General features: G+C 60.9%; 1 protein-coding gene across 8 annotated transcripts; it reads left to right on the top strand.

Moving 5' to 3' along the window:
- The first annotated feature begins 2,177 nt into the window (after window positions 1-2,177).
- On the top strand, window positions 2,178-10,532 carry SLC49A3 (solute carrier family 49 member 3). Of its 8 annotated transcripts, none has more exons than XM_036991332.2 (11): window positions 2,178-3,028; window positions 3,458-3,530; window positions 6,068-6,226; window positions 6,397-6,610; window positions 6,754-6,830; window positions 6,985-7,122; window positions 7,237-7,353; window positions 8,004-8,156; window positions 8,396-8,553; window positions 8,685-8,794; window positions 9,324-10,532. In XM_036991332.2, exons 1-11 carry the CDS (start codon window positions 2,778-2,780, stop codon window positions 9,518-9,520), a joined length of 1,647 nt encoding a protein of 548 aa, XP_036847227.2. In that variant the 5' UTR covers window positions 2,178-2,777; the 3' UTR covers window positions 9,521-10,532. The 8 variants fall into 8 exon arrangements, with proteins under 8 accessions (XP_036847227.2, XP_036847245.2, XP_036847249.2 ...); XM_073237888.1 differs by having other exon boundaries at window positions 2,543-3,028; window positions 3,414-3,530; window positions 9,364-10,532; XM_036991350.2 differs by lacking the exon at window positions 3,458-3,530 and having other exon boundaries at window positions 2,219-3,028; window positions 6,134-6,226; window positions 9,364-10,532.
- Window positions 10,533-12,025: the final 1,493 nt, after the last annotated feature.

Below are 12,025 nucleotides of genomic sequence, written 5' to 3'. Positions count from 1 at the left end.
ATGGACCCTGGGCTCAGAAGGGCATTTCTGTGCATGGAGTTCTATACCTGGATTCAGAACTTGACTAGCTTGCATGCTTATGTTGAAGATGCTTGTCCAATATTTAGGTAAAATAATTTTGCGAAATGTGTGTGTGTTGGGGGGGTCATTATTTCCAAGTAAGTGTTCTTTCCACATTATATGAGTCTTAAAACTTTGTCTTGTTTTGAGATAGATTCAAACGCGGTTGTAGGAAATAACAGATTCTTTGCATGTTTTGCCCAGTTTTCACCAAGGAGAGCAATTGCAAAACAGAAATGTGCAAGACCACAGCCACTCCTAACACTGATGTAGTCCACAGCCTTCTTCATATTTCTCTGGTTTCACTTGCACTCTCTCAGGTGTGCTTACCCTCACATGGTTGTATTATATGTGTAGGTTTTTGTATCCAGGCCAGTCAGGATATAGAGTATTTTCATCACACAAGGATCCTCCTGTCCTTGTAGAACCACCTCCCTCCCGCTCCCTCAACCCCCCAAACCGCTAATCCGTTCTCCATTTCTAAATTGTCATCTGTTCAAAAAAGTCATACAAATGGAATCATAGAGTATGTAACCTTTTGAGCTTGGCTTTTTTTCCCACTTGGCATAACTACCCTGAGAATCACCCAGGCTGCTGCATGTATGAGCAGCCCATCCCTACTGAGCCCTGTTCCATGGTGTGGATACTCTGGAGTTTGCTGAACCTTTACCCACTAACAGACATCTGTGGTTGTTTCCAGTTTTCGCTATCACAAATAAGGCTGCTCTGAACATTTGGGTGCAGATTTTTGTGTGAACATAGGTTTTTATTTCTTGGGGATAAATGCTTAAGAGTGCAATTCCTGGGTCATCTGATAGTATCATGTTACCAGTTCTGTAAGAAACTGCCAACCTGTTTTGTACAGTTTACATTCTTTGCAGTGACAACCTCACCACATTTGATGTCACTGTTTTTTGTTTTAGCCATTCTGAAATGTATGTGGTGATATCTCATTGTGGCTTTAATTTGCATTTTCCTAATGGCTAATGATAGTAGCCATTCAGCATTACTTGCCACTTATATATCCTCTTCAGTGAAATGTCTTACCATGTGTCTTCCATTTTCTAATTGGACTTTTTTTGTTGTCTACTTTTTATTGTTGTGTTTTGAGGGCTTTTTGTATATTCTAGATCCCATTCCTTTGTTGGATATGCAGTTTACAAATATTTTCTAAAAGTCTATGTCAACAAAACCCTTTTGATAGGAATTGCATTAAACCTGTAGATGAGTCTGGGGAGAACTGGCATCTTTACTATGTTGAGTCTTCTGGTCCACAAACATGGTGTGTATCTTCATTTTTTTAGGTCTTTGTTGATTTCTTTCATCAGTGTTGCATAATTTTTAGCAAACTGTACAGTTTGCTAAGTTTCTACCTGTTGATCTTAAAAAATAAAAGTTATTTGTCTTGCCAATGGGTTTCAGCCCTGGGCAAATTCACTATGGATTCAGTGTGACCAAAGAAATGACAGCAGAATGTTCTTGTGGTGAAAGGGTTGTATCCAACTTTATTCCCACGGTGGCAGGTCAGTCACTAAAATCTCGTTCACTCAGAGCGAGTCTACATGCAGCAAGCTGGTCTCTGCCTCTGGGCCCCTCTGTCTGCACAGCCGTCCTCCAGGCCTCTGTCCTCGGCGCTGCCACCACTCCAGCCTCTACTCTGCTCTCCTGCAGCCTTGCAGCCGTGCCACCATGTCGCCCGGAGCACTGGTCAGAGCTCTTTATATAGAGTCAATAACGATGTATTGCCGACACGTGTGCAGTGAGCTAGCCAACCAGGGCCAGGTGAGAATCCTGGACACAGGAACTTTCATTTTATTCACATATTTTACTAGCAAAAATGGGTTTACTCAAGAATAGCAGAGAATTGCAATTAAAGACAAGCAAATTACGGCAAACACCAGAGGCTAGTCCAACCAATATAAGAGAGGACCCTTATTTTATGGAGAAGGAGGAAGTTGGGAGGGGTCCTGAAGAAAGTCCGTTGGAGAAAAGGCCAGGGTTCAGGGTGGTGGCGGCGTCTCCCCAGCTGAGTGGCCCCGGTGGTCAGTTTCTTGCAGGAGATGCTGGGCATCGTTCCCTGTTGAGGCCGTGACCCTTCAGCTGGGGTCTGTGATTGGCGGGGCGCAGTGGGAGCTCCCTACTTTAGTGAGCAGGAGGGTCACAGAGGTGGCGGCGGGCGGAGGTCTGGCACAGGGGGGGCGAAGGAAGTCACGCTGGAGGAGCGGTGGGCGGAGGCGCCGGGCCCCGGGCGGGGAGGGCGCAGCCCGCCCGCACGGGTGTCCTCGCGGGGGACAGGCGGGCGCACGCCGCTCCTCTCCGCCCTCCGGCTCACAGGCGGGGTGAACCGCGAACAGCGAGCCGGCGGGAGGCTGCCGGCCCCGGCCCGGCCCACGGCTGGGCTCCGGCGCCGCCCTCCCCGGGCCGGGGCGCGGCCGCCCACCGCCTCCCGCCCCTCGCCCTGGCCGAGCGCCGCCCTGCGCGTCGCCCCAGTTCCTGCTTCCCCGATCCCAGGCCTTTCGCTCCCGGACTCCCGCCTCCCCCTGGAGGCTGGCCTCCTGCTGCTCGCCGCCTCCCTTCCGCACGTCGGAGCCGGAGGTGGGCCTGGCCGAGGGGCATCTCCGCAGCCCCCGTCCGGAAGCGAGCGACTCCCAGCGACTCGTCCCGCGCCCGCCCGCGGGGGCGGCCCACGCGGAGGCCGCGGCCGTCTGGGCCCCTGCATGGGAACTTTGTCCCTGCTTTTGTGGCAGAGAGTTGCCTCCCGCCGACGGCGGGATCCATCTTCAGTTCGGGTCCCTTCCCTCCTGGGGCGGCCCGGCCCACGCGCGGCGCCCGGGCTGCGGCGACGGCGATGGCGCGGCCGGCGGCCGCTGCGACCCCCGCCCTGGGCGCGCTGCGGGGGTACCGCGCCTACGCGCGCCGCTGGGTGTTCCTGCTGGTGCTCAGCCTGCTCAGCTGCTCCAACGCCACGGTACCGGGCGGGAGGGGCGGCCCGGGGGCAGGGTGGGGGCCGACCGGGACCCCCGGGAGTACCGGCCGGACAGTGGGGCCGGGGTCGGGTTCGGGCGAGTCCTGCGGTCTCTGTGCGGAGAGCCCCTCCTGGCTGCGGCTGATGGTGGCTTCAGGATGATCCCTCTCCAGCGACAGGGTGCGGTAGGAGTCACTGGACGGCTGGAAAGGGGCCCTCCGGCGGCCCCTCATTCCCCTGGGCTCTTCTCCACCTCTCCACAGCCACCCTCCCCCGGGCAGGATAGGGCGCATGGCCTTTGCTAACCTGTTCGCAGCCCCCCCGCCCCCCGGGGTCCTGACCCATTCTGAGGCCCCCCACAGTAGGCCTGCCTTCCTTGCACCCGCAGTCTCTCCCCTGCTGGGGTCCACGGTGACCTGTTACCTCTTGTAGGACTGTCCCCACTGCTGGCAGGGACTCGGCTGTGTTCACCGCCTCAGCCCTGAAACCTGCACAGAGCCACCTGGTGAGCAGGGGCCCGGCAAGGGAGAGCCAGGTCCGCGAGGCCCTGGGGCCCGGCCCTCCCAGCCTGCTTCTCCCCTACTCTCCCCGCAACACCCAGTCTCTCTGCCCAGAGGCTTGGGACCCTCTTTTCCCAGCCCATCACATACAGGTGACCTCAGCCCCGTGTTCCCTGGACAGGTTCTTCCAGGCAGATGAGCAGACGGGGGGAGCTGGGAGCCGCCCGAGGAGGCAGGGCTGCCAGCTCAGCAGTCAGGCTATGTGCTGCTCACACAGGGCCCCACTGGGCACCTCCCTGGCGCTGCCTCTCATGCAGGTGACTCCTCAGTCTTCCACAGAATCCAGGACTCGTTGGCAGCATTTGGCCACCATGCAACCACATAATGTAAAGTTGGTGGTTGGCACAGGACCTGCAGCTTGGGGAGGGTGCTGAGCAGCAGAGGGACAGTCAGGAGGCTCGGGTGGGGCGGGCAGGTGTGGACAGTTCTGGCAGACACTGCCTTCGGGACATTCTGGGCAGCAGCCACTCTTGGACATCATTCCAAACTTCTCAAGGCCTTTTCCCACCTGTCCCTGCTGAACAGGGTGTGGGGAGCCAGCCCTGGGCTCGGACAGGCAGCATCTGAGGCCAGGTCTGGAGACTGCCGTGACTCCAGAAACTTCTTTTCTCCACGGACTCATTGCTGTGGCTTGGCCCCCAGGTCCCTTTGTCTAGCTGTGGGAAAGTGGGCACGGCTTTGGGTGCAGTGATCTGAGGGTGCAGAGCAGGGGGCCTCCTTGGCCCTTGGAACTGCTTCAGTGAATCTGAGGACAGGCGTTGTGGCAGCGTTGAGAAGTTCCTTGGACAGTGTGGTGGTGTCATGCTGCGCCCCCTTTATCCACAAGTCATTATGGAACAAACAGGAAGATCACCAGCAGCTGTCCAGACCCCTGTTCTGGGCATCACAGGGAGCCCTGACCATCAGGCTTAGCCAGTCCAATTAGCTCCTCGTTTAGCCCGCCATAGCTGGGTGAGCAGGGCTCCCGGTTCCGAGAGGGCAGTGTGAACGGCAGGTGGGACGGTCTTTGGAATGGCCCTGGAGAGGCTCAAGGAGACAGCCCAGGAGTCAGGGAGAGCCAGGTTTGGGGGCACCCACCCTCATGCTCAAAGGGACATGAGGCACTGCCTGGAAGGCCGGGCACATGGAAGGGGATTCCTGTGCAATGGGTACAGATTGCCATCCTCACATTGCCTCGCGCTTTTAGACCCGTCTGCCTCAACAGCTTGAGCTCCAGCGAGGAACAAGGATGGGGCGCTGCTGGCGAGGGCAGGGTTGGAGAAAGACAGCCTGCAGTCTCTCTGCAGGGCCAGGCCTGCATTAGGCTCTTTCTGAACCTGAGAGATTTGTCCGTGCTCTGTCGTGGGAAAAAAGGAAGAAGAGAGGGCTGTTGCTCAAGCTCGCTGTCATGTGAGGCTCTGTGGTCAGAACTCTGCATGGGTCAGGAAGGCTGGTTCTTGGCTTCTCCGGGAGGCTGTGGCCTCAGGCAAGCTCCTGCCTTCCTGGGTCCTCTGACTTGGAGTGACCGTGAGCTTTGATGTGTGACACCCTGGTCTTTGGCCCTCCCTGGCCCACCTCCCTCCCCTCTCCTGAAGTAAGCTCTGGGGAGACCTTCCTGGCCTTCTAGCCCATCCTTCAGGGACAAGACAGTGTCACCTCCTCCACTGTGAACCTTCCCACTGACCCAGTCTGTGGGGTTGAGACCTGGCACCTGAGCACCAGGAGCTGGGAAATGTCACCTGCTTTGGGGAGGATCTTATCTCCCAACACCTGGGTCTCCTGCAAGGCGGTCAGACTGGCCATGGGCAGGGCCAGCCCACAGTCCAGGTGTTTCCACCTGGACCCAAGTTTGCAGACAGGCTGGAGGTGCTTTTTGGGCTCCCTTCTGCCCCCTACCCCTTGAAACATCTCTCCCACTCAGCCCCTCCCTGTCTCTGGGTCATCCCACCTTCCTGCCCTTGTCTACCTGAGTGTCTGCCACAGGAACTGGGTGTCCCCCAAAATCTGCTCCTCCCAGCCCTTCTGGGCAAACTACTCATGCATATACTTGAGGTCCAGGGCCATTAGCTCCCCTCATCTTGACCCCTCCCACCCTCCTTTGCTCCAGTGCTGTCCAGTGCCTAATCTAGGCCCCTTCATGCCCACCCACCACACAGTGCCCCCTGCCACCCAACACAGTGGGCATCTGCCTCCTGCTGACAGCCCTCAGGGCCTTCTCCTTGGAGGGTCCGTCCTGGCAGGGCTCCTGGCCCTGACCAGGTCATTGGCGTCCGTCTACCACCCACCCCAGGACCACTCCTTCAAAGATCGTGCTGGCCCACAGCCCAGGCATGCTGTCTGAGCCCCCGCCCTTGGGGTGACTGAGTGAAGACCATGGCCTCTGTGGGACTGCCGGATCCACTCCCTCCCTCAGGCTGGCCGTGCTGGCTGGCCAAGCCCAGGAGAGCCGGGGCCGCGGTGCCTGGGCACTGTCTTCTGGGCTGACACCGTGTGTGTCCCTTAGCTGTGGCTCAGCTTCGCGCCCGTGGCTGACACCACTGCCCGGCGCTTCCTCCTCTCCACCGAGCAGATCAACTGGCTCTCAGTGGTCTACCTTGTGGTGTCCATCCCGTCTGGTGTGGCAGCCATCTGGTTTCTGGACTCCATTGGGCTGCGCTGGGCTGTGAGTCAGACCCCACACAGGGCCCTCTTGGGAACAGGGTGGGGTCCCTGAGTGTGGGCTTCCTCCCCTGACCAGGGTCCCCAGGCAGAATCCCTGGGGCGGTGGGCAGAGGCCAGGTGTTGGGAGGGGAGTCTGCTGGCCAGGCAGTGCTCCTGACCCCACCCCCACAGACCGTCCTGTGTGCGTGGCTGAACTTTGCTGGGAGTGTGCTCCGCTCCGTGCCCTGCATGCTGGTCAAGGTCCAGGACCCGTTTGCCTTCCTCATGAGTGGGCAGAGCCTCTGTGCCCTGGCCCAGACCCTGGTCATCTTCTCTCCAGCCAAGCTGGCTGCACTGTGGTTCCCTGAGCACCAACGAGCCACAGCCAACATGATCGGCACCATGTGTGAGTCTTGCGGGTGAGGCTGATGGTTTCTTCTGGCTGAGTGCCTCGCACTTCTGGGCTCACAGTAGGACGGCTCCACCTGTGGGCAGGGGACCAGGCCTAGCCACAACCAAGCTGATGAATGCCTCCATTTGTCCATCCAGCAAACCCCCTGGGCATCCTGGTGGCCAACTTGCTGTCACCTGCCCTAGTGAAGAAGGAGGAAGACATCTCCATGATGGTGAGGGAGCCTGAGAGGTGCACATGTGTTGGGTGGCTGGCAAGGGGAATGGGCCCCCTGGAGCCCAGAGCAGTGGGCGGGAGGCACCCTGCATGCCTTTGCAAGGGCCTGTGCATGCCCACACACATGTACACCATGCATACCCTCTCCCCAGCTGGGCATCTACATCATCCCTGCTGGCCTCGCCTGCCTGCTGGCCACTGCATGCCTCTGGGAGAGCGTGCCCCCCACCCCGCCCTCTGCCGGGGCCGCCCACTCCACCTCAGAGAAGTTCCTGGATGGGCTGAAGCTGGTCAGTGCTGTGGGATTCAGGGCAGCGATGACGTGTGTGGGAGGTGCAGGAGAAGCCCCATTGGAGCCCCTGCACCTCCTGCTAGGCCCCTGACTGAGCCCCCCTGCCCTGCAGCTCGCGAGGAACAAGGCCTACGTCACCCTGGCTGTGGGCTTTGGGGGTGGCATTGGAGTCTTCACCAGCTTCTCAGCCCTGCTGGAGCAGGTCCTCTGCGTGAAGGGCTACTCCAATGTGAGTGCCAGGCCCTCTGCTCCCTGCCCAGGCTGTCCACTGCTGCCCTCGCGTGGGGCCCTCGATCCACAGCGGGACGGTGGCAGTATTCAGATGCAGTGTGTGGGAAGTCGTGTCCTATGCCAAAGAGGGTGCAGATGGTGGGGGGCACTGGGAGGGTGGGAATAGCGTGAGTGCCCTGGGATTTCAGATGGTGGTTTCCCCATTCTTACCCACTGCACCTCCCTGGGCACCCCTAGCCCTGCAAGCTGCCCCGGAGGGTCTGCCTCTGGCTGGAGACTGGGAGGGCCTTGCAGCTCTCAGCTCCAGCCATGCCCTCTGCTGTCTGGTATCGGCCCTGGGTGTGGGTGCGGGCCTGGCACGTTCCTGACTCTTGAGGGGCATAGAGGTGTTGAGGGGTGTCTGCAGCAACTGGACCTTCCCTTTAGCAATTGTTGAGTCCCTGAGGCAGGAGTGACGCAGGGAAGAGGGACCTCTGGGGGAGGACACCCCCCACCACAGCCAAGCCTTCCGCATCATCCTGCCTGCACCTGGGTGCTGCCCAGTGACGCTGTCCTGGCTCCCTGGTGATGGCGTACATCAAGGATGAGCACCTCACCCAGGGGATCACCGAATGCCAATGACTGGGTGCCTGGCCTCCTCTCCTCCAGGAATTTGCAGGCCTGTGTGGGGCTCTCTTCATTGTGTTTGGGATCCTGGGGGCACTGGTTCTCGGGTTGTATGTAGACCAGACCAAGCGCTTCACTGAAGCCCTCAAGATTGGACTCTGCCTGACCTCCATGGCCTGTGCGGCCTTTGCTGTGGTGAGAGTCCCCTCGTGCTAAGGCCATCTGCAGGTGTGGGAGTGGGGCGCCCAGGGTGGGGCGGATGGCAGTGTGGCCAGAACAGACACCAGACCCTCTGGGGCTCAGGCACTGCCTGCTGGGGTGGCACTGGGCACTGCCCTGCCTCTGCTCAGGTGCTGGTGCAGGGCTTGGCTGGGTCTGGATGCCCAAGGCTGCATCCCATCTGACTGTGGGCCCCGTGTGGCTCACTGCTCCAGGTGTCCCAGCTGCAGGACCAGAAACTCGCGCTGGCCGCCACCTGCTCACTGCTAGGGCTCTTTGGCTTCTCGGTGGCACCTGTCGCCATGGAGCTGGCAGTCGAGTGCTCCTTTCCTGTGGGTGAGGGCGCGGCCGCAGGCCTGGTCTTTGTGCTGGGGTGAGTGTCCTTCCCCCTTCCCTGGGGACCCCATGTCCCCTGCCCCACAGGCTGCACAGCACGCCCTTGGAGTGGCTGCTGGCATGTGGATGGGGGGCCACGCCAGGGCTGAGGGCTCTGTGACTGTCCAGGCAGGCTGCCGGCATGCTCATCGTGGTGCTGCTGACCTCCCTGCCTGTGCGCCGTGCACAGCCATCTGTGTCTACCTGCCACGACGGCCAGGACCCGCTAGACTGGAAGGGTGAGTGACCAGCCCACAGGGGGCCCTGATCGCCCACTGGGGCCTCCCACCCGCTGCTCCGGCCCTGGGGACCTCCCTTCAAGGCCCCTTCTGTTGGTGCCTTTTGGTCTCCTTGGAGAGTGGGTGCAGTGTACCCACAGGGCAAGGGTGGGTCAGAGGGCAACAGACAGAACCCCGTAGGCCCAGCGTGGTGGAAACAGCCCTGAGGCCCTGATGGAAGTCCAATCTCTAAACCTCCTGCATGAGTCATTTAAAAATGGAATCAGGGAAGGAGAAAGAGACAGAGAGAGGAAGAGACAGCTGGGGATGGCCACCAGAGTGGTGGGGTGTCACAACCACCCACTGGTGCTGGTGTCCTTGGAGCTCACCTGGGTCTGGGAGCAACCTTTGGGGCTGTTGGGGGCTGGCATTGGGCTGCCTGGAGCCACACAGTGGTCACAGGTAGCAGGGCCAGCTGGCTCCACAGCCAGCTGGGCCCTGCGTGGAGAGCAGGGGCAGGCCGTGGACCGAGCTGGCCGTGTCTCCCCAGTGTCCGTGCTGCTGATGGCCGGCTTGTGCACCTTCTTCAGTTGCTTCCTGGTCCTCTTCTTCCGCACCCCGTACCGGCGCCTGCAGGCCGAGGCCAGCGGGAGCCCCTCCATCCAGGAGGACGAAAGCCCGGCAGCTGCAGACCGCACACCCCACCCGGCCGCCGCCCCCTGTGGCTCCACTTCGGCACTCCTCTGAGCCCCGCACAGCTCCTGCAGGACGCTTGGGGGCAGCTCCGCTCCAAAGCTCATGGCTGGAACCGGCTCTCCTGACCCTGCCTCCCTTCTCCTAGGAGCCCCGAGTCCCAAAGCCCCTGAACGTAAGAGACACCACAGGCCCTGCAGGGGCCCAGGGGTCAGTTAGCACATCAATGTGGGATGTGCCGGGTCAGGGAGAGGCAGGCACCATCACCTCAGCTGTGCCCACCATGGCCAAGCTGGGATAGGGTGTCTTGCAGATGCCACAGGGACTCTGTCCTGGGCACGCTCAAGGCACAGCATGGTGGCTTCTCCCGCTGCGAGAAGAGCTGCTGTGTACCAGCCAGTGGCCGCTGACCAGGCAGGGTGCCCCAGGGGCCAGGCCAGGCCCAGGGTAGCTGGTGCAGGTGCAGCATATGGAAGGGTTGGCCTGGCATAAGGGGCATTTGCTGAGGGGAAGCTGGATGGGTCGAAGGGTCCGAGGGCCTCTAGCAGGGCTGAGTCCGGAGAGGACAGGCACGGGGCAGGCCTCCCCTGAAGTAGCCTGTCCCAGAGTCTCTCAATCTCTGCAGACCACTGAGAGGCCAGACCCCCTGCACGGGAGCCAGGCCAGGTTGGGGGAGCAGGTGGAGCCGGGCTGCGTGTGGACGGGGAAGCAGAGGAGGGCCCCGCAGTCAGATAGTCCACTCCAGACCCCTTACCCGCTCCAGACCCTCCCAGGCCGCGACGGACAGCCCCACCCTGTGGACACTGCCTCCCCTCCACAGACGGTGACAGGCAGGGCGTGGGTGTGCATTCATCGAGTTGGCCAGGCTTGGGGCTGCCCCACCCCTCCCCCTCTGCCCTGTGGCGAGCATGCAGCCCAGTGCCTGGTAGCGGAGGCAGCACCCATGGAACATCTGGCTGGCCTGCGAGCAGCTGTTTGCTGGCGGGCGTCAGACCAGGCCGGAGGGCAGGCAGCAACAGGGTGTCCAAGGGCCCCAGCATGCCCTGAATTACAGGCACTGATCCAGCTGGTTCTTACCTTATTTCTGTGTCTGGGGGCGTGGGGAAAGGAAAGTGGGGGAACTCCGCAGAGCAGAGGCTGGGCCAGGGCTCAGCCACTTGGTGCCTGCCCACCCAACGCACAGCTTCTGGGGGTGGGGCACACCCCCCACTGACCCCAGCGCCTGGAGGGGCAGGGGTCGAAGCAGGGACCGCCTGGGCCAGACCTTGTCAGCCGTCACCTTGTCGGCCCGGGCTGACAGCAGCCACTTAAGGCTGAGGACCAGGAGGGAAGGAAGAGCCCAGTTGGGCTTCTCTGAAGAAGGCTCAGCCCTGGACTGCTGAGGACCTGGCCTCGGGGAGTTGGGCCCTCTGTTGGGGGGCAGGATGCCCGGGGTGGGTCTGCTCCTCCGCTGCTCACAGTGCACATGCCCCTCAGAAGCCAGTCCCTGGGGAACAGTCTGCAGGGAGCCTCTCCTGGGTCACCCGCTCAGTCTCCACTCTGAGGGCCTCCCCGGAGGGCAGACTGAAGGATGTAAGGGCAACACTTGGCACACCAAATGCATGGCTCCCAGTGCTTGATGAAGTAGCCGCACAGGCCAAAGACCCTCCGGTCCCAGAGCGGTGACCACCTGGTCACTGGGCACCCAGCCCTGCATGCATGGGGCTCATTTTGCCCTCAGCCACCCTGAGGGATGCGAGCTCTCCGGGCAGGCCCCTCCGGACCCAGATACCTTGGAGGAGTGGGCTTGGCATCCCTCAGACCCCTGGGGGAGGTGTCCAGTGCCCAGGCCACTCAGTGTGCTGCGTTTGCTGTCAGGGTCCAGCATCTTGAAGGCATTCGGATGGTCACCTCAGCACATGTGCCTGCCCACAGGAGGCCCTGGGCCCTGGGCCCTGGCGTGGGTGGCTCCAGGCCGGTGCAGCTGCCCCAGGGCTCCATGCCTTGCTGACTCTGTGCTCTCAGCCTGACCAGCCCCCCCGCTCCTGAGACCATGCAGGTCCTGCCCTGGAGGGAGCTCTGCTTGGGGTGCTCGGGGTCCTGCCCAGGCCCAGAGCTGGGGCGAGGGCTCGTGAGTGAGGAGCAGAGGCCAGCAAATGCCACAGGCAGACAGGAGGTGGGGCGAGCGCACATGCCCTGTGCTGCTGATAGGGGCCCCACAGGTGTGGGGTGCAGGAAGACAGGCCCCAGGCTTTCAAGGGATCTGAAAATTTGGGCTTTTACGTGAAATGTTTGGACTTCTAAGTGTTAGGAGGTAGCTGAATGCGCACACCCACTGCCTGGCCTGGGAAGGGCCTGCCCTGCAGCCTACAGCCTGTGCTCACCAGTCGGCTTCTCCCCAGACATTCAAGAACATGGCAAAGTGGACGGCCCCAGAGGCCTCCTGAGCATGGCCTCCAGCCCGCCGTCCTTGACGTTGGTTTGCGTGTTGCAGACGCAGAGCGGGGGTCACTGGGCAGGAATGTCATCCTTGCCCTGGTGGCCCTTGATGTGTCCACTGTTCCCACTGGGGGTTGCCCC

Source organism: Manis javanica, chromosome 5 (assembly GCF_040802235.1).
Source record: "Manis javanica isolate MJ-LG chromosome 5, MJ_LKY, whole genome shotgun sequence".
Taxonomy (NCBI): domain Eukaryota; kingdom Metazoa; phylum Chordata; class Mammalia; order Pholidota; family Manidae; genus Manis; species Manis javanica.
The sequence above is the reverse complement of the archived record's forward strand: the minus strand, read 5'-3'. Positions and strand labels throughout refer to the sequence as shown.

Coding starts and splice junctions, on each gene's coding strand:
- SLC49A3 (XM_036991332.2), top strand. CDS start 2,778: ATGGGAACTTTGTCCCTGCTTTTGTGGCAGAGAGTTGCCTCCCGCCGA. Junction 6,227..6,396: donor CCATTGGGCTGCGCTGGGCT/GTGAGTCAGACC, acceptor CCACCCCCACAG/ACCGTCCTGTGTGCGTGGCT. Junction 6,831..6,984: donor AGGAAGACATCTCCATGATG/GTGAGGGAGCCT, acceptor CCCTCTCCCCAG/CTGGGCATCTACATCATCCC.